The sequence below is a fragment of the Camelus dromedarius genome, chromosome 1, assembly GCF_036321535.1.
Source record: "Camelus dromedarius isolate mCamDro1 chromosome 1, mCamDro1.pat, whole genome shotgun sequence".
NCBI classification, from domain to species: domain Eukaryota; kingdom Metazoa; phylum Chordata; class Mammalia; order Artiodactyla; family Camelidae; genus Camelus; species Camelus dromedarius.
The window spans coordinates 13,879,795-13,906,921 of NC_087436.1; the positions used below are offsets into that span (position 1 = coordinate 13,879,795).

The following is a 27,127-nucleotide window of genomic DNA, read 5'->3' on the forward strand; positions in this document are numbered from 1 at the left end:
TGAAACAGAAAAACCTACGACCAAGAATACTCTACCCAGTAAGGCTTTTATTAAGATTTGATGGAGAGATGAGAAGTTTTATAGACAAGCAAAAGCTAAAAGAGTTCAGCACAACCAAACCAGCTTTACAAGAAAGGTTAGAATTCTCTACGGAAAAGAGAAAAGGCCACAACTAGAAACATGAAGATTATGAAAGGAAAAAGCTCACTGGAAAAGGCAAATATACAGTAACGGTAGTAAATCAACCACGTTCAAAGCTAGTAAGGAGGTTAAAAGATGAAAGTAGTAAAGTCATCTATATCCACATTAAGCAGTTAGGGGACACACAAAACAGACAGATATAAAATACGTCAAAAACAGCAATTGCGAAGGGAGGAGCAAAAACGCAGGGCTGTTAAAATGTGTTTGAAACTAAGAATCAGCAACTTAAAATAATCATGTGTGTGTGTGTGTGTATATACCTCATGATAACCACAAACTAAAAATCTATTATAGATATACACACAAAAAAGAGAAAGAAATCCAAACATTAACTATAGTCATCAAATCATAAGTGAAGAGAAGAAAGGAAGAGAGGAACAAAAAAGAACTATAGCACAATGAACAAAATGGCAATAAATACATACATGTCAATAATTTAAATGTAAACGGATTAAGTGCTCTAATCAAAAGACAGAGTGGTTGAACGGACACAAAAACAAGACCCATAAATATGCTGCCTACAAGGAACTCACTTCAAATCTAAAGACACACAAAGACTGAACGTGAGGGGATAGAAAAAGGTATCCCATGCAAATGTGAAAAAAAAAGTCAGGGTTGTATTACTAATATCAGAGAAAATTGACTTTAAAAGAAAGACTATTACAAGAGACAAAGAAGGACATTACATAATGATTAAGGGATCAATCCAAGAGGAGGATATAACAACTGTAAATACATATGCACCCAGCATAGGACCACTTATATACAAAAAGCAAATATTAACAGACATAAAGGGAGAAACTGACAGTAACATAATAATAGTAGGGGACTTTTAATATCCCACTTATATCAATACACAGATCATCCAGACAGAAAATCAATATAGAAACACTGGCCTTAAATGACATATGAGATCTGATGGACTTAATAGATATTTATGGAACATACCATCCAAAAGCAACAGGATATATCTTCTTTTCAAATACATGGACTGTTCTCCAGGACAGATCACACGCTAGTCCATGAAATAAGTCTTGGTAAATTTAAGAGTACTGAAATCATATCAAGCATCTTTTTTGACCACAATGCTATGAGACTGGAAATCAACTATAAGAAAAAAAACTGCAAAAACACAAACAGGTGGAGGCTAAACGATATGCTACTAAACAACCAGTGGGTCACCGAAGAAATCAAAGAAGAAATTAAAAAATACCTGGAGACAAAGGAAAATGAAAACACAACAATCCAAAATCCACGGGATGCAGCAAAAGCAGTTCTAAGAGAGAGGTTTATAGAACAGCAAGACCAGGATCAGATGACTTTACAGGTGAGTTCTACCAAACATTTAGAGAAGAGTTAACATCTATCCTTGTCAAACTATTCCAAAAAACTGCAGAGGAAGGAACACTTCTGAACTCATTCTATGAGGCCAGCAGCACCCTGATAACAAAACCAGACAAAGATATGACCAAAAAAAAAAAAAATTATAGGCCAGTATCACTGAGGGACATAGATGCAAAAATCCTCAACAAAATATTAGCAAACTGAATCCAGCAATACATTAAAACGATCACACACCATGATCGAGTGGGATTTATCCCAGGGATGCAAGGATTTTTCAGTATCCACAAATCAACCAATGCGATACAGCACATTAACAAACTGAAGAATAAAAGCCATATGATCATCTTAGTAGGTGCAGAAAAAGCTTTTGACAAAATTCAACATTCATTCATGATAAAAACTTTCAAAGTGGGAATAGAGGGAACATACCTCAACACATTAAAGGCTATATATAATAAGCCCCCAGTTAACATTACACTCAAAATACTCAATGGTGAAAAGCTGAAAGCATTTTCTCTAAGATCAAGAACAAGACAATGATGTCCACTCTCATAACTTTTATTCAGCATAGTTTTGGAAGCCCTTGCCAGAGCAATCAGACAGTAAAAAGAAATAAAAGGAATCCAAACTGGAAATGAAGACCATCACTGGTTGCAGATGACATGATACAATACATAGAAAATCTTCAAGATGCCACCAAAAAACTATTAGAACTAAAACTGAATTCAGTAAAGTTGTAGGATACAAAATTAATATACAGACATCTGTTGCTTTTCTAAACACTAAAAACAAACCATCAGAAAGAGAAATTTAGAACACAGTCCCGTTCACTCAGCCTTTTCTCACTAGTATAAACAATTTGGTTGAGGTACTGACGTCTTCCACGTGTTCTCGAACATAACTTCATTTTCCTTCACCAAGAAAGAGAACAATAGGTTAAATAAATAAACATTCACTCTGGAAATGGAGAAAACAAGCTTTATTGTAAGGACTTGAGATTTTGTGCATGGTAAAGGTATACACACGAATCTTGTTTCTCCTATCTTCAAGACAGAATTAATTTAAGGATTTATTGTAGACTAAAGCATCCAAAATACTGTGGTACGTATGTAGCTACGAACGTACAAACACTTTGATGCAGAGCGTTCATTCTTTTCTTTAAATAGGCAGTCAGCATTTTGATTCATAAAGGAACAAATGATGAGAATGTATCAGTATCAATGTCAGAGAGCACAAGACTTAGTGTTGTACACACAGAACGTATGAAACAGACCTATTAAGATGGAATGTATAAAATTTAAAAAGAAAAAAAAAAGAAGCAAAACTCCCTCATATTCATACATAGGATTGAAAGGCTATAGAATTGAGAATGATACAAAGAATTCTAAGAATACACTCTGTTGATGACAGAACATTCCCATGTCATAAAGCAAAGACGTTGAGTTTAAGGCTGTGTTGCTTTCAAAAGTTAATGGAAGTGCTGTACATTCATTGGAACAACATAGCCAATTTATTAATCTATTTCAGAATATTAATAGCTCTCAAACATTCTCCACAAACAGACCACAATCACTGCCACACAATTCATCTTCAGAAAGTTAGATTAACATCATGATTTGTAGCTTACTGCCATTTAAAACAAAACAAAAAATTATTTATTTATACCAAACAAATCTTTAATGGGCACTTAGTTTCCTTTATGGCAATGCTAGATTCCTAGTTATCAAAAATATTAAAATAATTGTAAAGTTTAAAACCCTGCAACATTTACAGAATGCAACAGTATTACGACTTTTGATTTTAAGCAAAATTAGATGATGTTTGCAGCAAGTAGCTTCCGTTTTATCCTACCTGGAAATGTATTTTTAAATTATTAAACTAAAAATATTCCTCCTTTTTCAGAAGCTGGTGAGTAGGGAGGATATTATAGAGTTCAAATGTACATAAAGACTTTTCCCATCTGAAGTAATCTGTGGATTACCTGATGTTTATTTGCTATTTCCTCCCATTAACTCGATAGGCATTACCAAAGCATTTGCATGAATCCTCCAGTATTAAGGAGCCATAGACACTTGCTTCTGCACTACTATTCCATCTAACTCCGTTAGGACATACCCTGTATCTCCAGTAGTAGAAGCAAGTGTCTTCTATTTGCATGGACCTGTTAGCGTTGATTTGCCTCAAATCTAGTCAAAGAGTAAACTGAAATAAGAAAACTTGGGGACTTTAGTTACTAGAGACTAAAGTTTTGATTAAGATACTAAGAACCATGTTTTTCAATGGCTAACAGTCATAAAGGTTTTATTCATGTGTTTCTAGACGGTCAAGCGACTCTCCTCCCAACTCCCCATGTCCAGCAGGGGAGGCTGTATCAGAGATGCAGTTACTAGCATCCGTAGCTAGTAACTGGGGGAGGGAATGCGTTGTCACTGACCTTTACATTCTAACTGGCAATATTTTGCCGTAAGTGCCCAGGGGAAATTCGAATGGGTAATTTTCAGTGCTACTTATCATGAATGTATGACAGGTTCTGTACACTTGACAAAGAGAAATCAAACAATAATGGTAGCCCAGAAAAAAAGTCACTTATTTTAATAGCCTTCTCAGTTTACCAGAAACCATTTTCCATAGAATGTGACACAATTTCATTTAAATCTTGTCTATTCGTACCTTATCAGCAGCACTTTTCCCCTAAAATATGTTTACCAAGAAATACAGTAAATGCACATATATATCCAAATTTGAAATGTTACCTATACTTTAACATATATGATTACATATATTTTGGGGAAAAATATAGTGTTTCCTGGAGTGCTCGTAGCCTATGTTTTAGAAACAGAGAGTGGAACAGGTCTGAATCAAAGTATTTCTTCTTTCATTCCAGTTTCATTCCAATATTGCCGTGTAAAAAAATTCGTTTTGTATTCAATCTACTACTAAGATATCCAGTCTGATACGGTATGATGGCTGGTAAATTTCAGAATTCACAAGTATAACTTAAATGTGCAAAAAACCCCTTTAAAGTAAACTAATCTTAAGATCAATGGCCTGTGACAGAATCTAAATAGGAAGCTGTTTTCACTTGGGAAAAATAAACTAAAATTAATTTAACTAATTTAAAAAGTTTTCTTTTAAACTTTCCAGGAGCTATCAAGAGTTTAGCTTATTAGCTTTTATGCAGAACACTAGTAAATGGTAAAATGCAACTCCCTCCCTAGAGTGAAAACTCCAAAGGGGCAGGGATTTCTGTCTGTTTTATCCATCACTTTATCCTCAGTGCCTAGAACAGTGCCTGGCATCCCATAGGCACTCATTAAATATGAATGTTTAAATGCAAAGACTTATTTAGCACTGACATTAGGAAACAGTGTCTTAGTTTAACATTCTAAAAATTTATTTAATTTTATAACTTTATCACAGACAGTCTCAAATATTTTGAAAACTCTACCTAACTAAAAAATACGAAACCTAAACATAAATCTTCCTGAAAAAAAATTTTTTTCAGAGGCTGATTTGGGCATAAGAAATTTGATAGATAATTGGAAGTAGCTAGATTTCCATTTTAAATTTTTAAAAGTCCTATATAAGAGAATGGCTGAATTATAAATTAATAGAAATAAACATCACATTCATAGAGTTATATGTATGGGAAGTGTTTCCTTGTAGTATAGTTCTAAGGTGCTTTCAGTGAAAAAGGTCCCAAAGTCATTATCGAAAATGCCAAACCTGACATCCTATTTGGTAGAACTGAGTAGAAAATTAAACAGTGGAAACAGACCACTCCTATTTTACAGTATCAGTGACGGATTAACGATTGACTAAATTATTCTCAACATTTCGCAAAATGCACTTATACTTAGTTTAAATGAAATGTAACTCCAGTTCAACTTTCTTCTTTCCACCTGTTTTTGTTTTTTTGTTTTGTTTTGTTTTTGAAAGCACAGAAGGCCGTTTTTCTGACAGAAAGTCAGCCGATACCAGCATTCCTGGAAAATGGCAAAAATTACAGCTGCTTTAGGGTTTGCTCTACCGGGACGGCTTTAAACTGCGCTGCAAAGAACGTGTTGCGGAAAGGCTGGCCGATGCTTCTGTCTTTCAGAGTGCTGCCTATTTCAGTAACCAAAGATTCAGCTATATATATATATATATATATGATACATTCTACCTTACCCTAATCACGTATACATAGTCCTTTAATGCCTCTACTAGTCATTAGACAACGATAAATAACCATAACATGCCCTTACCTGTAATGCTTTCAAGATAACACAACTTTGGTAACACTTGCTTTCTAAGGGGAAAACCATTAATCAATCACATGCCTTTGGTTGACACCATCAGTCCTCCAAAGGGCTGCTTATGGCTCTCTGTCCTAGGATACTGGTGTCCTACTACGTGTGCTGACATTTTGCAGGAGGTAAAGCTTTCGCGTCCATGAAGTGGAAGAGGATAGACAGGTACGTGTGAGAACGTGGCACATAAAACGTGACTAACTTTTTCTTGCTTCCAGTCCAGTGTATTAATCTGGAGTTAACAGGGATGTTGGTTTACCAAAAGGTAGCATTACTATTGTAATATGCTTTTCAAAGTATTAGGAATTTCAGGTTTCCCTGAAAATATACTTTGTATTTTTTTTGTGTGTGTGATACAAGGTGAGCAGGAGAGAGGTGAAAAGAACACACAAAAAAGGGCTCTGATCTAACCCAGAAAGGATGGGAAATTTGCATTGATTTTTAAGTGCTAAACTCAAGAGGCTTGCTCATCCCAGCTGAGAGGATTTTGCAAGACAGTTTTCTTCTTTCCTAAAGTAATTTACATGTAGTTGTTGATAACCAAAAAAAATGTCACAAGGGTAATACCCACTGTCAAAGTGAGGTTTGAAGATCCCCTGGGTCTTGTGACCAAGGTTAAATAAAGTATGTAACTACAACAGATTTTCTTTCTGTTTTGTTTTTGGAAGCTCTGCGCAAAAGCTACCACTCACAGGATGAACAAATACCTTTAAATATTCTAGTTGTTTTTTAATGCTTGTTTGATTTGCAAAATTAGTTTCACTACATAAATCCCTGTCCCATAAGCCAAGTTCACAGGTGTAAAACTCTGCAGTTTCTGTAGATTCAGTAGAAGAGATTTCCTTTGTTTAAACCCTAAATGTGGATTACAGAAATCACATATGCAGTTTTTAAGGAAATGGTTACATTCAGAAATAACCTTGGAAAGTTCACCAATGATTCCTTCTAGCACGAAAAGTCTCGTATAATTCTGGTCCTGCGTTGAGATATCCATTCCAGTTTATACTGTAAGATCTTTCTAAGTAGGTGTCCAGCTGCCCGCTGTTACTGTAAGTACCGATAGACCTTGAAACAGTGGTTTCCAGAGTCTGCAACCACCACGTGGCCGTCTGAAGTGAGGGCCAGGCCCTGGGGGCCGTAGAGTGGGTCGGCAGATGTGTTGATGTAGGACAAAAATGATCCACTTCCATCGAAAACCTGTAAATACAGAGTCAGAGTGTGATGGGGAAAGTTAGAGTAATACAATGATTTTTGTATGTTGACCTTGTCCCCTGTGACCTTGCTGAACTCACTTATTCATTCTAGCTACTGTTTCGTAGGTTTCTTGAGTTTTTTTAACGTAAATAATCATGTTATCTAGAAATAGGGAGAGTTTATTTCTTTCTAATTTGTAAGCTTGCTATTTCCTTTTCTTTCTCTATTGTGTTGGTTGAAACTTCCAGCACTATGTTGAATAAGAATGGTGAGAGCAGACATCCTTGCCTTATTCTGATCTTAGAGGAAAAGACTTCAGTCTTTCACCATTAAGTATGGTGTTAGCAGTAGGTTTTCATAAGCGTTCTTTATCAAATTGAGAAAGTTCCCAGTTTTCTGAGACTTTTTATTCATGAATAGGTATTGAATCTTACTCAATGCTTTTCTGCATCAACTGATATGATCATATGACTTCTATTCTTTGGCCTTTTAATATGATGGATTACACTGATTTCTGAATATGGAATCAGGCTTGCATTCTTGGAATAAACCCCACTTGGCCAAGGAAAGATTTTCACATATTGCTGAATTCTATTTACTAATATTTTGTTAAGTGTTTTTGCATCTATATTCGTGAGGAACATGGTCTGCAGTTTTCTTTTTTTTGTATCATCTTAGGCTGGTTTTGGTATCATAGCATCAAAAGCTGAGTTGGAAAGTGAATTGTATCTTCTGTTGGTTGGAAGAAACTGAACTGGTGCTAATTGTTTTTTAAACATTTGGTAGCATTCTCTAGGGAAACCAGCTGAGTCTGGAGATTTCTTTTCGGGGAGCTTTTCAGTTATTAAACTAAATTTCCTTAATAGCCCTAGGGCTATCCAAATTATTTACTTTATATTGGGTAAGGTGAGGGGTTTGTACTTTTTGAGAAATTAGTCCATTTCATCTAAGTGGTCAAATGGATGCATGCAGAGTTGTTCACAGAATTCTTTATTATCCTGTTGATTCCTGTCATGACACTAGTATTTTGTGTCTGTCTTTTTTTCTGTCAGTCTTGCTAGGTTTGTCAGTTTAATTGATCTTTTCAAAGAACCAGCTTTCTATTTCATTGATTTCCTCTATTTTTCTTTCTTGAGTTTAACTGATTTCTTTTTTTTTTGTGTATATATATATATATATATATATATATATATATATAATTGAAGTATAGTCAGTTTACAATGTTGTGTCAATTTCTGAAGTACAGCACAGTGCTTCAGTCATATGTGAACATACATATATTTGTTTTCATATTCTTTTTCACCATAAGTTACTACAAGATATTGAATATAGTTCCATGTGCCATACAGTATATTGTTGTTTATCTATTTTATATATATTAGTATCTGCAAATCTTGGACTCCCAATTTATCCCTTCCCAACCTCTTCCCCCTCTGGTGACCATAAGTTTGTTTTCTATGTCTGTGAGTCTGTTTCTGTTTTGTAAATAAGTTTGTTAGCCGTTTTCTTTAGATTCCACATATAAGTGCTATCATATGGTATTTTTCTTTCTCTTTCTGGCTTATTTCACTTAGAATGACGATCTCCAGGTCCATCCATGTTGCTCCAAATGGCATTATTTTATTCTTTTTTATGGCTGAGTAGTATGAGTTGAACTGATATCTGATACTATCTTCTCTATTTCCTGCCTTCAGCTTGCTTTCAGTTTGTTTTGCTCTTCTTCTAGTTTCTTGAGGTGGGAGCTTGAGTTCTTGAGACTTGTCCTCTTTTCTGTAAATATTCAGTGCTATTAATTTCCCTCACAGATAGAATGGTGGTTACCAAGGAGTGAGGATGGGGGAGAAACTGGTCAAAGGGTACAAACTTGCAGTTGGAAGATGAATCAGTTCTGGGGATCTAATGCACTGGGTGGTTCTTATAGTTATAACACTGTTCTATGTACTTGAAAGTTGCTAAGAGAGTAGATTTGAATGTTCTCAACACACACACACACACACACACACACACACACACACACACACACAAAAGGTAATTATGTGTCGTGATGGAAGGTTTAGCTAAAACTACAGTGGTAATCATTCTGCAGTATGCAAGTGTTTCAAATCAACATGCTGTATACCTTAAACTTACACAATGCATGTCAGTTATATCTCAATAAAGATAGGGAAAAAAAATTTCCTCTGGGCAACACTTTAGCTGCATTTCTCGAACTTTGATACGCAATTTTGCGTTTTCATTCAGTCCAATGTATTTTTAAATTTTTCTTGAGACTTCCTCTTTGACTCATGAGTTATTTAGCAGAATAATATTTTTAAATGCATGAAACAAAATACATGGGATTATAAAGGAAAATCATCATAATCAAAGACGGTTATCAAAATGTGATGGAATTGTGACATAGTAATATGTATGCTTTTCAAATTAACAAAGTAAATAACAAGAAACAATGATGGGTCTCATAATGACTGACCTTAAAGTCATGATGAATATAAATGATAATTTGAGATATCTGCAACTGTAATATGAAAATTTCTGTAATTTCTCTTGGTGACAAAGTTACAGGTCTTACTAAAACTGTAATTGTTGCCTATATTCATAATTAAAGCAAATTATAATTTTCAGTTAGAAGTTAGTAAAAATAAGGGGGAGGGTACAGCTCAAGTGGTAGAGCTCATGCTTAACATGCATGAGGTCCTGGGTTCAATCCCCAGTACCTCCTCTAAAAATAAGTAAGCCTAATTACCTCCCCTCCCCCCACCTGCCAAAATAAAATAATAAATAAAATATTTTTTTAAAAAAGAGTTAGTAAAAATAATAATGTGATATTTTTGTACAATGGACTTCTTGAATTCTCGCCACAAACCTTTTTTGGGTCTGTGGGATACATGCTAAGAATCCCTGAGTTAGAAGGTTTCAGTTTGGGAATATGTTGACTTTTTTCTACTCCGCTTTCCTGAATCTGGTACTTCCGGTGAGATTTACAGCCTTATTACCTAACCAATGAAGGAATGGGAAACATTCCAGTTAAGGGGACAGCCAGTTCTTTACTTTTAACAAATACCAATCACTCTAAACAAACAAATCAGCGTTTTAATCTACCTGAATCCTACTGTTTCCCCAGTCGGCTACAATGATGTTTCCGTTTGAATCCACCGCTACACCCGTTGGAGCGTTAAATTGCCCATTTCCTTCTCCATTTGAGCCAAACTTCAATATGAATTCTCCTTCCTGATTAAACACCTGCATGAAATATGTTAAAATGATTTTATTTTAAATTTAAAGAGTTGAGCAAACATTACAGCTTTTAAAAATATCTGAGCAGGTATCTTAAGACATTCTAAAGAAAAGGGGGAAAAACCTACATACTGGACTCTCCATCACTTGTGGTTCCCCAATTTACTGTCTAAATCTGATTTAGCATTTGTTAAACCATTTCTTTTTTCTAGCTGATACTTGATTACTAAATACTATGTCAAAAATACTTTCATTATAAATTATAAAATATATACAGATGTAAAGTAGTATGAGTAACACAGAGCTGTAATAAAAACGTTATTCTTTCTGCCTTTAACTATATAGCTAATTTCAAGAACAGACATTGTATTTCTAACAGGCTGGATGATCACTCAAAGTTGAATCAGAGAGTAGGAGCTTTTTGTCAGGTCAGAGGCTCAAGATTTACTACCATTTTACTAAGTCATTATAACGAGAAAAGGTAGACTGAACTTATAACAAGGAAAATCCATCGTGTGTGTGTGTGTGTGTGTGTGTGTGTGATGGCAGCAGATAAAGAATAAGGACAATAAGAATAAGCTTTTAAAAATACTTTTTTCAGGATCTACTTTAGTTAGAGAGTTTATACGCCCCGAAAGCTTTGATGCACAGAGCCCACTGAGAAAAGGGAGGCAGATAGAAGGGAGGGGCTAAATAGAACTTTTAGGAACTCTCAAATTCCCTTAACATCTGGTATGGTCAAGAAGCGGGTTGTTGTGATTAATTCAATATTCGTATTCATAGAGTATCAACTGCAGATGACTACCTTTGAGAGAATTAAAATTTCAATGTGTTTAATGCTAAGACTATAGTAAGCATAATTTTTTCTTGATGATTCAGGCGATCCTTAACGGTATTGAAATGCCTTCAGGATATTATTCTAAGCTTCCATTATCATGCTGCTGACATGTGTAGAAATACTCATCAACAAATCAAAGAGTATTACATAGAAGGCACCATAAGAGTAAGTAAGGGCTCCTGACACGTGGACCTGAGTGTTCACTTTACCTGAGCACAGATTTTAACCTTTAAAATCATCTTCAGGGCCTTTTAGAGATTCTCCTATGACCATCTCTGTGATCAAGAATGATTAAAATAATGCTATTTCTTTTAGTTATGTATTTTAGGAAAGTGAGACACTTCCATTTCTAAAGCCTAAACTGTCTTAAAGATAAAAAAAAAAAAAAAAAAGAGTCAGGACCACTCCCTGAGTTAACTACACTTGCCAAGCAAGCAAGCTACCTCTTTGGTTCTTTAGACAGACAGAGACAGGAATCACCTTTTACTAAGGTGTCATATCTTTAAAATCTTCCCTGACTCTTCTTAACTCCTTTCACACAAAACATTCTAGTTTTAAAGACCAAAAGGAGTGCTTGCACACTGGTGAGGTCATAATCGATTCTTTTCTTTTTTGTTTTGTTTTGTTTTGTTTTGGTAGGGGGAGATACTGGGGAATGAACCCAGGACCTTGTGTACGCTAAGCATGCGCTCTACCACTGAGCTGTACCCTCCCCACATAACTGATTATTTTCTGATCTTTCCCCTAGTAAGCTGTACAAATAATCTTCTTGTTTGTGTTTATCTCTCTGAGTCAGTATGTTTTCCTTGGCATAAGTCAAATGACGTATGTGCTTTGGCTCCACTCTGAATTAACGGAGAATGCCAAATTTAGTCTTAATGGTTTTGCGATGAAAAGAGAGCATATACTGAAGTAGCTAAAGGACTAACTAGAACACTTGTGAGCCCTGACCTCTGGGTCCGGTTCTTACATTTACCAACAGAGCAGTGACCTGAATCCAGAACTGTTAACTGCCCTGAGGTCCATAGGAAACAGAAGCCCAACTGACCCCATCAAAGCTACATGGCAATAGCTGTCAAACAGAAGAGAGAAACAAATGACCAGTTTTCTGAAATCTGAAGAAACTGAGCTTAAATAAACTATTTCTATGGTACTGAAAACCTGAAGTGTTTCCATAATCAGTCATTATACATTTCTCCTATTTTCTGTTTTTCCCATCTCAAATGTCATTTAATTGCTTATAAGTTATCCAGAAGAAAACACATTAAGAGGTAGACGCAGGAGCTGAAATTGTTCTTAGAGCTTTGCTTTTGATAACAAATTTTTTACAACAAGTTTTGATAACTTTGATGACAGTCCTTTTCTGATTTCAAAATTCTGCTCACCTCAAATACCACCTCCACTTGGAAGTCCCCCCTGACTGTCTGTCTTCTGGATACTTCGAGGACTTTATATGTGCCTGTTTTTAAGAAATCATTTATTGCTGTCTGCCTTGCATTTCGGTTACCTACATATGTTTTATTTTCTCCTACAGTGTCAGGCAGGGCTGGTAAACAGGAATCACCCTGAATACCAAGGCTAGCGGATTCCTAGAGGTGCCTGGAGCCCTGGGGCGGGAAAGGCTCTGAGGCCACAGTAGGCTTAGTAGAAAAGAGCAACTTGATTAATGTCACTTTCTGGTGGCAATGGGCAGCACCTATGCCAGGCTGTGCTGGCCTCTGCACTGCTAAGATCTAAATGGGTTTTCTTCCTGTTGGATGTACTACAGGTCAATGAAGGAGTCCTCTACAGCGTGAGTGAAGGGTGGAAGTGTGAGTACAGCCTGTATTATCCTTTGATAGTGACGCTCGTCACAGAGGACTATTACAGCCTCCTGGGAGGACGGTCACAAGCCCCGCCCCTGCTGCGTCTTCGCTCTCTGTTCCCCTCCTCCTCCAAAGACTTTCCCTCTGTCCTCTTCCTTTTACCAAGACACCCCCGGTAGAGAGAGAGAATGCAGCTCATGGGCATGGAAGGAGGTGGGGGCACTGGGAATGGAACCTGACCACTATGGTAGCAGCTCTGGACCACATGGCAGGAAGCAGCTGTAGAGGTGAGCAACGGTGAGCATCCTTTCCCCTCATCCTGCCTCATCACTATGGCCCACTGGGCTCTCCTCTTTGCAAGGGACTTGGTACCCATCACAAGAGCTCAAGGTCTTTCCATTTATTTACTCAGGTTAAAGACACCTTCTTCCAGGAAGAGCTGGGGAAATGAAGCAGTGATGAGAGAGGACGTTTGGGTATTAAAATCCTATCCCTATCAAACTATTCCAGTTATCAACACTGGCAAATCGTTTTTAAGTTGGTGGCTCAATGGTTGTCTCCAAGTGCAAACTCTTGGTCATTGGCATACCACCCATGCTGTTTTCTTATCCTCCTTCACATGTAAAATGCCTCACCTTAAAAAACTTAAATGAACTTATTTACAAGGCAAACTTTATATCACTTCTACAAGTGTAAACCAATATCACTTGATATGAACAGAAGGTAACCCTAAAAATAAACACATAGCTCTTGAAATAGAGATATCTCCCCGTGCACTGCCCGGGACCGCCTGGTACACCTGCCGTGGAACGTGTGTCACACTTTGAGAAGCTTGGTCTAGAATGTTACTGAACAACTTCTTGTTTCAGTAAGTGAGACATTTGTTTTGAACCACTTTATTATTTTCTGATCTGCTCATAATAGTGGTCAAATGTTTCCTCCCCTTCTGCCTGGTACTACACTGTCTAGGGGAGGGGGTGTGTGATGCTTTGTAAGGAACCGGAAGTGTGTGAAAGCATTCAAAGGCATATGAAACACACTATATGAACATATGCCAGGGCTGTTTCCCTCCCCAAAGCGGTCGCTGCGGCAGATGTCTAGCACCCAATTTTGCTTGAAAGGCCTTATGATGCAGGAAATTGAAAAACGTGATCTGTTTTAATCTACTGAATAGCCACAAAACATCAAGCTTCAGAAAGTTCTGCCTCTCTAAGTTCAAGCAATTGCTTTTTCAAATTTAATTTTCAAGTCGTCTCCATTTATACCAGTTTTAAATTAAGAAACTTATTGCCCCCATATTCTGGTCACTTTTCTGACTCTCCAAAGTCTGTAACATCCCAATTAAACCCTGCACCTTTAAGGAGAAGCAAAACACTACTCCTTTAGGTTGACTCCCTTCAGTTCTGTGTGTATACGTGAGTATTCTATTATTTTCTCCCAGAAGGACTCCTCAATACAAGCAGTTAACAGTTAACAACAATTGATGTGTTCATGGTACCTTGACAGAATGATTATGGAAATCGGTAACAATAATCTCATTATTGCTATTTACAGCTGCAAAATGGGGACCTGCAATAAAGATAGAAAAAAGTATGTGATAACTGCAACAACAAAAATGATGACAACAGCACAGTACTTACAAAACTTAATATAGTAACTTAGTTGTTTAAGAAAGAACAAAGGATCGTAGACTCAGTCCTTGAAAGGTCACTCAGCCAGACCTCTGGCTCCAGGTACCGCAGATTCTGTAGCATCCTACACTTGTGACTGTCTACGCTGCCTTCTCCCAGATCAAGCTAAGAGTTCCAGCAGCCCTAACGAATGCAATGAGCAATAAGCATCAGAATTCATTCTCTGCATCACCAGCTGAAAGTCACATCTGCCAGTTTCCTTGATGGTCACTTTAGGGCCCTCAGCTCCCGCTGAGGAGAGACGTGGTAACTCTCAGCACTGGGGGAAAAAAACTCCAATATCTAGTGTATTTTTAAAGTAGAGCAGATACCCACACTTTATAATTTTAGGTGACATTCAGAACCTGGCAGAACTGGAGACAAAGCATAAAGAATGATGATGCAAATTAATGTTAAATGCCAAAGCCTCCTTTCCAAAATAAAATGAATAAACTGTTTTCAGCCTCTTCTTGCTGATGTAGAAAACAAAGTAAGCTTGTGACTGTACAGCAGTACCCCAGACAAGGCAAAGAGGCGGCCCAGGCGGCCCTGCCTGTACTCGGCAAATATTCTAAATATTCCTGCTCTCTTAAAATCACCTAGAAAGGTGAAAAAATTTCTCATTCAGAAGCTCTTTAAACAAAGCTATGGCTAGGTGGACACAGGCATTTCTCCATTGTTCCTCACACATTTTTATTTAAAAAATACTCTCTTTTAACATTTATATTTTATTTAATGCTCATATTCGAAGGTGAGACTTCGGCGTTGTAAACCGCCACCAATTAAAACCACACATGGCCTGCGGTTGAACTTACTGCGGGTGGGGTAATTGAGAAGCATCTAACCATGCTTTTGCTTAGATTTCATCCCCAGTGTCTTGGCCAAAGCTGGCAAACACACGGGGGACAAGGCGCCTTCAACATGCTCCGACACCATGCAAACGTGAGCAGAAGAAGCATAAAGAAGGGGGTTTACATATTACCATCGAGTGTACCTGCAAACTGCCTGTCCCCATTTCCTCGGCTACCAAACCTGGTGACTATTTTCCCGTTTGGCTGGAAGATAAACACGCAGCACGCCTTGTTATCCACCACGATGATGTGTCCGTTGCGGTCCACGGAAACTCCTTTGGGCCCCATCAACTTTCCTGATCCAATTTTTGTCTGTTAGAAACAAGAGCAGAAATGAGGTTGAAAGCACTACAGGACATGCAGACAGACGTCTGCTTTGGCAAACATTTACTGGCATGTTCACACCAAGGCACACAGCCACCCGTAAGTCACGATGCTCTTCTGTGACTGTCTGGGCCACGTCCATTATCTGTTACTGATATTTATGTGAAGTTTTCTTTTTTAAAGTTTTGAGACAGGAGGGAAGGGAGCAGGGCACAGCCATTAAAGGAATGACACAGCAATTAGCATAAAGATGGTGGAAGATTCAACTCAAAGTAGACCCTGAGGCCAAGATGGCAGGAGATTTGGCTCCCAGTAGACCTTGAGCTTCATTATACGCTCATTGTAATGCATTAACATGGTGAATGGCACTCCCACAGGCGCCATGACAGTTCTGAGGCTGACCATAAAAGGTCAAAAAGTGGGTGGTGGCTCAGTTCCTGGGGATCCCAGCCCCTTCCCCAAAGTAGTTGGAATAATCCTCCCACTTGTCAGCATAAGAAATGACCGAGCTCTTAAAACTAACAATCCCACACGTTGCGGCCTTTTCTTTTGCCTGTTCAGATAGCCCACACTCTGTGTATGGAGTGTGTATCTACTTTTGTTTTAACCACCTCCATGCCTCATGGCCTCTTGTGAATCTCTCTGAATAAATCTCCTTTTACTCAGCTGTGGCTCACTCTCGAATTCTTTCCTATGCAAAGTCAAGGACCCTCATTTGATGGGATGTGTCCCAGGGACTCGCCAGGGACCTAGCACATGGCCATCCTCTTGCCCCATTTTTTATGTTATCAGGATCACCACCAAAAAAGTTCTAGAATCTCCTTAACCGGGGTCACAGTAAAGAGGCAACATGGTGTAGCAAAAGATGACTGGATTAGGAGAAGGAAGACCATCCTGCCCCTGTCACTTGCTCTGGACACACCCAAAACAGCACGGATGGATTTATTTCCTTAAGCTTCAGATTTCTTATATATTAAAAATCTCAGTAACTTCTAATGGTGTATCTGGAATATGTATTAAGTAAAATAAAGTAGGTAAAGCACATGCAGAGCAGAGCACATGTTAAGCAGCTGTTAAAGGGAAGCAGTCATTGTCATCATTCTATGTCTTAACTGATATTGAAATTGCCAGGCACCTGCCACTGAACTTCACTAGAATTAAATTCCACATGGGTGGGCATCACATCTGTTTTATCCAGCACTGTGTGCTCAGAGCCCAGCACACTTCCTGGTGCCTAACAGGGACTCGACAAACATTTGTGCAGTATTATTAACTTACAAAGTCTAGCATTTTTACAGGGCCCTCATTATGACTAAATGGTTCCAGTTTTCACAATATTTTAGAATGGGAGAAAAGCATTAGATTTCTTGTAAACCTATACCATATGTATTTAAAATCTCACTGAGTTTTCTAAGTAGACTATAGTGTGTATATATATATAGTGGCAAAATGCCTGTTTGCCACAAGATGTACGTGCTATACCTTTACTTTTATAGCTCCATTTTCTAGCGTACGTATAAAGAAGTACTTTATTCATTCACCCATTTACTTACTAATTTTACAAACACTGACTGAGCACCCACTCTGTGGCACTGGGTAGACAGGGACGAGTAGGACACAGTGTTTACCCTCCAGGACAGCTCAGTTCCACTGTCTACTGTCCCTTTTTTAAAGTGCCTGGTATCAACAGTTCTATCTGGTGTATTTGGGAGAATTCAATAGGCCATGTCAGAAGCCAAGTGAAACAATAACCTAATGAGACAGGTCATGTAGACAAGGGAGCCGGTGGAAGGAGGACACGGTGGGTGATGGGGATGGTAAGGACCACAGTCTTCCCAGCTCCAGGCTGAAAAATGTCAGGGGGAAGTGGATCTCTCTGTGCTTCTGTGAAAGACCTTCAGAGACGTCATTGAACAAAGCAAGGTGCAGAACCGTGAGCAGTCTGAGCCCACCAGTACTAAATGTGTTTATACATGTACACATACTCCCAGAAGAGAAAGTGAGAAACAAAATAATGTCTCTATTTTAGAAAGTGGTGGCAGGAAAACCCCTTAATTTTCATTTCATATTCGTCTGCAGGCTTATTTGAACAATCTATTTGCATGGTATTCCTTTTTTAACTTAAAAATTTAAATTCCCCCCAAATTACATTCTCAAAGGTTCTGTTTTAGTCTTCTTACTTTCCCTCTCTTAGTGCTGTCTAAGAGAGACATAACATGAGCTACACATGTAACTTAAAATTTTCTAGTAGCCACATGAAAAAAAAAAAAGGGGAAAAGAAGCAGGGAAAATTAATTTTTATTATTTATTTAACCCAATGTATTCAAAAGTTACCATTTCAACATGGAATATAAAAATTATTAATGAACTATTTTACACTCTTTTGGGGGATCAAGACTTTGGAATTCAGTGTGTATTTCCCACACACAGCACATCTCAATTCAGACCAGCCCCATTTCAAGACCTTAGTACCCACACGTGTCCAGTGGCTACCACATTGGACAGCATAACTCTATGCATTTCTTCTAAAATCTCACTTATGCTATGGCATCAGCTTTCAACTAGATGTATAAGATTCTCAAAACCATATCTCTAGTCAAGGCCTGTTTTACAGATTATCACGTTAAATTCCACCAGTGTCAAACCACATATCTCCTTTATATCCATCATTTAAAAAAAAAAAAAGAAAGAAAGAAAGAAAAGAAAACCCCAACTAGCATCTGATTTCCTAATTCCTTTTATGACACCAAAATTCATCCAGTCACTCAGGGTCAAATTTCAGAGCAAAATTCATTCTTTCTTTCACCACTCTGAACCTCAGTTTTCTCATCTATAAACCAGCAGCTATGCTATTTAGCTCCCGGGTCGTGCAGATTCTGAAGGATAAAGGAAAGTGCCAATCACAGCGGGTGGCGGACACACAATCTTCTTCTCTCACCCTGTTCACCTGATATTATACGTGACCTGCAGGGCTATCTTCTTTCTCAATAGTGACAGGAAGATACGTGCAGAGAAGGATGGGGACTTTCCCACGGTGAGGTTCAGACTTTTTAAGATCTTTCATTCTTTTAAGCTTATAAAGGACTGAGATTCAGATCTGATCTCTTTAGAATCAAGAGATACATTTACTTAGGAAGGAAACATTGGCATTCTCGCAAGGAAATCTGTTGGCTCACTTAATTCTGATTCTGCAATCTAGCCCAGAGATCAGAGATGCTAATGTAACAGATTGCAAAAATATATATATATTCTCCTCATATCTGAATGGGAGATATGTCAGTAGAGATCAAAAGGAAGGGAGGAAACCGATTATTTGATCAATAGCACAAGAATATTATTACTACCTAACATTATGAATATTAGCTGTTACTTAGAATGACTCAGTCATATAACACTAAGTGCATGATAATTATGTAGCACAGAAACAGAAAATAAAGGATTACCGCCATTCTATCAGGTAGTGAGAGCTAGTGCACGTCTTACAGAAAAAACTTAAATGTTGACCCAAAACCTCTTTTCCTTCCAGTCCATTCATCACCCCCAGTTTAGCTGCACTAGATTCTACCAAGTGAAATAAGAATTACTGCATTTGGCCTGACAATGTATCCCCCATCTTAAACGGAACGGTAAGCAAAGATATTTTAGAACTTGACTGAAAAAGTTAAATAAAAGTATTTAATTCAACAAATAGGTCCTTAAATTGAAGAAAAAGAAGAGATGAGTATTTTAGAATCTGGTGGTCAGGTGCCTGTGCACCTGTTCTGGGGTCACAAAAGGTTCCTACATGGACTGGAAGATGTAAGCCAGGAGAAGATGGAAAGGAAAAAATTAGAGGCAAAGAGAAATGAAAACTGGGGCTATGAAGCTGGTGCGTAAAAAAAAAAGAAAAGGAGATAAGATATTATATCCGTGGATCTATTAGGAATAAATACAGAGAATCCACATTGGTGTTAAAGGTTTGTCTTTCTGAGCACCTGTTTAATTTTACTGAATCCCACCGAAGGAGAAAATAGGTATTTTTTCTTCTATTTATGATAATGGCCATCACACTTGGATGAAATCCCATTAAGCTGCAAAAATGTTTTTACTTGCTATCCTTTTACCCTGCAGGTTTTGATCAATACCTATGAAAAAAAGGCACGGATGTTGAAACTGTACCATGTCTGTTCCTCCAATCCTCTAGGGGGCATGAGTGCTCTTTTGTGTTTATTCCAATTATTGCCAACAGTATCTCAGCCATCAGAACCCAGTTCTTCCAGGAAGAGAGTCTATCACATACAGAATATTGACCCACTGAATGAAAAGATGCTTAATTCAGGAAGCCTTTCTCTCTTAAATATAAAACTTCTATTTCAATTTGCTTTAATGTATTATTAGATCTAAAATATTTCAATATAGTAGATATAAGACTCCTGTTTCAATATCTATAGTATTAGTTTCTGAATTTAAAAAGATAGGTCATGCTGGAGTGTGAAAATAGAACAAACGGGTTGTCTCCAAACTAGAAGGGTATTTTCAAGAGGTCACTGAGTAGTGTTTATTCTATTGACGTTAAAGTTGTCATATTTGGGCGTGTCTTACTACAAATACAGTTATGAAAATGGAAAGGAAGGGAAGGAAGTCAGAGATGCAGAAAAGCAGAACTTTCTGTGTACATGGCCGTCAGATGGAGCCATCAAATTTCTAGCGGAACAAAAAAAAAGTCAAGGACAATTGAAGAATTATGTACAATATGCTGGAATTAAGGACAGCTTTTTATCCTCCTCCATTGAAAAGATGCTGCTCCACACAAAACACAGGCTCTGATCTGAGGGGTAATAATTATGTCAGTAACTCATTTTAATAAAAATGATGAGGTGATGGTAGTGGTCCAACGACTTTAAAACGGAAAACGCAAATTCCTCCAAAAAGAGATGCAACGAGCAAATGTCGTGTAAGCTCCAGGATTCCAGAATGGATTTTGAAAAGCATCATCTCTGAACGTTTAGACAAGGAGGGGGTGACCACCAGGAGCTGGCTGGAGGTCATGAAGCCAAAACTGTAGCTCATCAAACAGAATTTGCAGTTTGGACAGGGTGATTAAAGGCGCTGGGAAAGAACACTTCTTAGGGTGCCTATTTCCTAGAAGGCATATAAAAAATCCAGAAATAAAATCTCATTTAATCCTTACCCAAATCCTGTAAGACAGATTTTTTAAACCCAGATTTGAAATATGAGGCTAACAAGGCTCAAGGACGTCCTAGAATTTGCCCAAGGCGGAACAGTTAACGCAGCGCAGAGCTGGGATTCCAGTGGGCTGATCGGTCTGAGTTGAAGTTCAGGTCTAAGAGAAGCTTGGACGGGGGGTAGGGGTTGGGGGGGGGGTGGGATATGGACGGCATGGTGCACGTGGCCTTCAAAACACCCAGGACAACGTGTCTCATGATCTTGTGGTCAACAAATGCAGAGAATGGGCTGGGTGATAATATTCTTTGATGACACTTTAGAGGAGACATTTCTCTTGTCACCCAAGGGCTCTCTCCTCATCAGTGACCTACTGAAAGAACAGATGGTGCTGGGAGTAACAGTAAGGACATCACATGACAGGATTCCTCCAAGCACAGCTCAGGTCACGTTCTCTCCAGGAAGCCAGGCCCCACTTGCTTTACCTTCCAATTCTTTTTTTTTTTTTTTCCAATTCTTGTATTAAGTACTGTAACACTATGGTTTTAGGGTGTACCAATTTGTGGTTGTTTAAAGGCCGACATGTATTGTTCTCTGTCATTTCTCGTGTATTTATTTGTCTTTTTCCCTCACAGGGCTTGTCCATTTTTAAAAGGTAGGAACCAGGGCTTACAATTCTGTTTCTCCCACATCATCTACCACAGGCCTGAGAAAGCAGAAGTCATTTCATAAATGACAACCTGTAGGTGAACTGGGGAAATACAATTTGCCTTTTAATAATCCTTTTCTAAAGGTTGTTTCTCATTGAATTGAGGTAAATCTGAAGGTATTAAAAAAAGTGACTGACTTGCCAGGTGATGGAAATGTGAGCTACCTTGATTGTGGTGGTGGTTTCATAGGTGTATACATGTGTCAAAATTCATCAAATTGTGTGTCTGAGATATGTGTAGTTTACTGTACAGAAATTATACCACAAAAATTGTTTAACAATTTAAAAAAAGCAACTGAGCAGCCTAATTGCTTTATAAAATGAAGCCTCATTTAGGACATACATGAGTAGATTTATGGCAATAGCATTATTACCCTTGCTTCATTAAACTTAGATGCAACAAAGTCATGATGTCTTTATGTATGAAAAATTGTTGAATATATTATTGAATCTGAGAGAGCCAAAGAAAAAAGACAATTTCGTCTTGTATTTCCTATTCCTTCCTTCTCCTGTTCAGTGGCCAGGTGGCACTGAACTTAAACTTACCTTAAACTTCCCATCTGAAGAGAAGATGCTAACCCATTTATTATCATAATCCGCAATGATTATGTCCCCACTGGGATGCACAGCGACTCCCGTGGGCCGCTGCAGCTGCCCGGGAGAGCGTCCTCGGATGCCAAAACGACTTTTGAACTGTCCATCATTGGAAAAAATCTGTAAAACAAATGACATTCATTGGAATATGAATTAGCACAGAAATCAGTGAGAAAGAAACAGGCAAGAACACTTGTCGTAAGTACCGCGGGTCAGAACATGCAAACTCTATTCAAAGAAAAGCCCACACATACATTATAAGCCTCCCTTTCTTTCCCTGTATCTTAAGTGGGGAAATAGGCAACTGCATATGTCGTATCCATGTAAGTGGTTAAAGGTACATCATTAAGGGCCATACCTGCACACACTGGTTGTTACTGTCTGCAATTAATATCTTTCCACTTGTAGATGCGGCTACCCCTTGAAGATTTGTAAATTCTCCTTTATTTCTTCCTTTAGTGCCTAAAAATAGATTGTAAAACCACAGTAAATTACGCAAGAGAGAATTCGATTTCTCAGTTTCCGCAACAGAATTATTCAGGCTTCTAACGGTAACCTGAGGATGCAATGTTTTTTAAATTACACTTAAAAAAAAGACCCCCTCCCTCCAACCATGACCTAATCCATATTCTACTGAACTTCTCTTCCAGACCAACAAAAGTCTTTGAAAGATCATGTTTTTGGGGGCAAATACTAATCTTCTCTTATTAAATTGTACCTATGTATTAACATGACTGAAATATATTTAGATTCCACAAGGACACAATTACAAAGCCTAATATTACAATCAGGGATATGTAATAAGAGAGGGCCTTATTTTAGAGTTTTGCCAAAATCCCACCCCCTCACTCAGCAGCTCTTAGAAACCTGGACGCTTGACTGTTAGCACTTTTAATAAGCCTTATAAGGTCACAGATGTCATAAAGCTAGCAGGCTGATTTCCATGTACTGGATCTATTTATGCATGATTTTCAAAGACTCGGCATCCCATAAGCTGTTTATCTTTCCTGTAAAAGATACCCTGACAGTACTTTCTAGGTTAAATAAATAAGAAAGGCAAAAGAAAATTAATTAATCCAAGTAACAGGCTCATCCTTACTGGCTACTTTTATGGAAGAGATGAGGCAGGAAAAAAAAAAGCCAGGGTTTACAGATGTTTGTTTTTGTTTCCGAAGAAGTGTTTATAATTTATTTTAATAGGATCGTTTAAATACTAATGGATGGAAACAGAAGGAACTCTGCTCAGAAATGACCAGGGAGGAGAGTCACATTTTCATAGTTAGAGAAAGCTATGCTTCACTTTTCTAAATTCATTTATGTTCAAAAGAGCAACTTGATGTTTGTTTTTAGGCATCAGTGCAGCGCCTGAAGGAAAAAGTAGACAAAGACATGCTGACGAGGGCTAACGTCAGACGCGTGCTTGGGCTCTGATCAGGAACAGTCAGACTCTTCTGAAGCTGGTTTCTGCGTTTACAAAGTAAAACTGCGATGGAATTAAACTCAGAATAAAATCAAGAACAGAACTGTTGCGCAAGCCATCTTAGATTACCTCGTTCTCACCAGACCGTAGTTGTTTTATTGAAATCCTGGGCTCTAACAAGTAAGACTCGCCACCTCTATCTCTTACTAATGGGAAAGAAAAATCTGATATCCAGATCCTCAAAAGGACATCTTCCACGTTGTGGGACAAACGGTTCTATTTCCTTTCGGATGTATCAGAGGAGACGATCTTCCTACTTGATCTGCACAGACTCCCTAAAATACACAAGTCTGTGGGATCAGCTAATGCTCTAAAAATGGTGTGTTGGCATCTGTAGGTGGGAGGCAGGGAAAGGGGTGGTTGACCTTCAAAGGAGGTACGCGTTGGCGTGGTATTAACTTTTTTTGGCTATTCCTTCTGATGTCTGAGTAACAGCTGGTCAACAAGTACGGCAAAACTGAAGTTCCAAGAAAAGAAACAATTCTTCTGAAGTGCTCAGTTTATAGAAACTTTTTTAAAAGATACTGGAGGCGAGGCCAGGGTCTCTCAAAAATAAAAACTTAAGTTATCAGAAGCTTTAATAAACAGAAGCACAGAAGTTACTAGCAAGGTTAGAAACTGAGGACCAGCAGGGAGGGTGTAGGTCAAGTGGTAGAGCACATGCTTAGCATGCTCGAGGTTCTGGGTTCAATCCCCAGCACTTCCTCTAAAAATAAATACACCTAGTTACCTTCCTCCCTAAATAATATAATACAATAATAATAAATTACAAAAAACTTTTAAGAGAAACAACTCTTAAGAAAAAAAAAAAAAGAAACTGAGGACCATATAAAGAAACATACTAAAAAACAAAAACAAAAACACTAGAGTCCTGCCAGAGAGGATGATACACACAAAAAAGAAGTGGCTTTAAGAAACCTAGGCTGTTCTAGACCTCGTTATGTAAAACTGGAAATGCACCACAGGCAGGAGAAAGAAATACTGAAACTGGGGAGGGGAGTAAGAAAAAAAGGGGAGTAGAAACGAGAAAGAATTGTATTCGGGGGTATGATTTTAAAACTTGGGAAGACATTTAGTTGAACTGCGTGTCAGTACCACTCAGAATGAGAAGGAAGACTCTATGCCTAGTTTGAAAGGAATGTGAGAGGCTCAGCGTCTGTCAATACAACGCACCTGCGCTGCGGAAGACCACGCGGCTGGGGCGGGTTCTCCAGCCGCCACCAAGCTCCAGGGTGATGCGCTGGCCCAGCTCTTACTCCTGGTCTCAAGTTACCTTGAGCTTGAGTCTGCTGCTTCCCATGTAAATAAAATCTCAGGGTTGGAGGTGCATCTGGTAGTCCCTGGTTGCTTATATACTTTTAAAAGTGCTAGGTGGAACAGGCATGGCCATTGAAATTTTATATTTGTTTTTAAAAATCTTTCTCTTTAAGCCACAGGGCTCAGTGGCCAAACAGCTGGGGGTTGGCATTACTGGTAACATCTCTTGATTCTGATGTGCATCTTTGGTCTTGTCAGAGTTATTAATGATCATTAAAAAAAAAACCCAAAACTCTATTTGTGTTAAACATAGCAGGAACACAGTGTTACTCCTGAGGATGAAAGGAAATCCACCAGCGTACTTTTGAGGGACAACTCATACTGACTCTTTTTAATAGCCATTCTTAATGTTGAGTAATGATGCAGAACTCTGGCATATCAGTATGCTGAAGTGCCCAAAGTCCAGGTATTTATAAGGTGTCTTGGGACCAAAATAAAATAAACTGAAATTCCAGAAGCCAAATAATTTGGGATCATGTTTTACTCTTCAAGACTTTTAGTAAATTCTATTTATCTATAGAAAAGTTCCCCGCCCTCTGCAAAGTATTCTAAATACACAATGAAAACTAGTTTTTTCCATAACAAATATGAATGTCACATAAAACATATATAGTAATTATCAAATCTCTTCCTGTCTACTTTGATGTAAAAGATTTCATTTGATGGTGACATTTTGACTATTAAAATGAGTAATGTGAGTTTTTAAAGTAGTTATAAACCATTTGGCAACAATTCCATGAGATAATTATACTTGTTTTCCCCAGATTTTAAACTAGCCTATGAAATAGCACAAAATGAATGTTTATCAGCTTGTCGTCCGTGCTCCCGCCCACACCTCCAGGAAGATTACGGAAGCAAGGTAATAAGTCCCTGGACTGAAATAGGAGATCAGTAACTGCAAATTTCCTTCCCTCCAATCCAACTTAGTAAGAAAATTAATGCTAAATAAATCTAGATACTAGAACGGGATAATACAAGAGGATGAAATCGAGCCAAACACAGGGTCTAACACAGGATCTTCAACCAAGCAGGTGCCTAACAATAGTCGCTGAATGAATGAGTGCCTGAATGAATTATTAACAACTGAGTAAATTACAACCCAGCTACATCATGGGAAAAGGAAGTGTTCAGTAATATTTACAGCACTTTCGTACACATTCTCTCTCATGCACTCCCTGTAACAACCCCAAGGGTTAGCAGGATAAATACTATCATTCCATTATATAGATGAGAAATTGAAGCTGAACACATCATGAAGGTAGTAAAGAGACAGAGCAAAGGATAAAACGTGGGTCTCCTGACACTTTACATAATATATATTTTTAATACACACATTGCTTCTCTCTAATTGGACTTTAGAATGCCAGGTGTTTGAAGTGAGGATAATTACCCTTGGGTTCACATGGATCATGCTTCCTCTGTAAAATCTTTTAGAAAACTCCATTTTAACTCGTTCACTGTCTCCCTCGCTATCCTGAGAGCTCCCCGAAGGCAGGGGCAACCTCTGTCCTGTCTACCGCGGAATCCTACAACACAGCACAGTGCCTGGCACACAGTAAATAACAGTGCACCCTTTCACACTTGAAATGCAAGGAGAGTTCCCAAGGATGAGATTCTCAAGGAGTAGGGATAGCGTTCCTTTATGATGACCTCAGATGCCAAATTATCATGATCTCCTTCCTCAGAGATTTAGGGAGGAAGGGTGGTGATTTGCAGAGGTGAGGTGGGGAGAGGGGCATAAAATCATATCACATCTTCCTGGAAAGCCACTGAACTCACGTTAAGTGCCTTTACACATCCATCTTTCATCACGAGACAGAACCCTACTCTAGAGTACAAATGAGTGGTTCATTGAACACATCATTCCAAGGACTCATTCAGGTACGGGGTATGAATTACAGAATCGGAAACAATTCAACTGTAATTCTTTCACTCCCTCCCACATCCTCAGACTTCCTATTTGTTCAGTGGTTTTCTTCAGTAGCTGACAAAATCAGCTCATGGCTTCTCATCAGCAAACTCTGACAGTGCAGGGAAAAATAATCCCCTGCTTCAAGGAATTGTCAACAGATGCTCTAAGCTGCCTCCCTAAACCCATTCAGGATTGTTTT

At 38.2% G+C, this 27,127-nt stretch overlaps 1 protein-coding gene across 9 annotated transcripts in view; it reads right to left on the bottom strand.

The window, feature by feature from the left end:
* Positions 1 to 2,509: 2,509 nt before the first annotated feature.
* TRIM2 (tripartite motif containing 2) overlaps positions 2,510 to 27,127 on the bottom strand; it is a 161,841-nt gene continuing 137,223 nt past the window's right edge. For all 9 annotated transcript variants that reach the window (XM_064489100.1, XM_031464487.2, XM_064489333.1 and 6 more), the window contains exons 7-12: positions 22,578 to 22,681; positions 22,172 to 22,339; positions 15,573 to 15,741; positions 14,407 to 14,477; positions 10,131 to 10,271; positions 2,510 to 7,034 (exon numbers count right to left, since the gene is read on the bottom strand). In XM_064489100.1, coding sequence (XP_064345170.1) covers positions 6,882 to 7,034; positions 10,131 to 10,271; positions 14,407 to 14,477; positions 15,573 to 15,741; positions 22,172 to 22,339; positions 22,578 to 22,681 — 806 coding nt within the window. In that variant the 3' untranslated portion in view covers positions 2,510 to 6,881. The remainder of the gene's footprint in view (positions 7,035 to 10,130; positions 10,272 to 14,406; positions 14,478 to 15,572; positions 15,742 to 22,171; positions 22,340 to 22,577; positions 22,682 to 27,127) is intronic.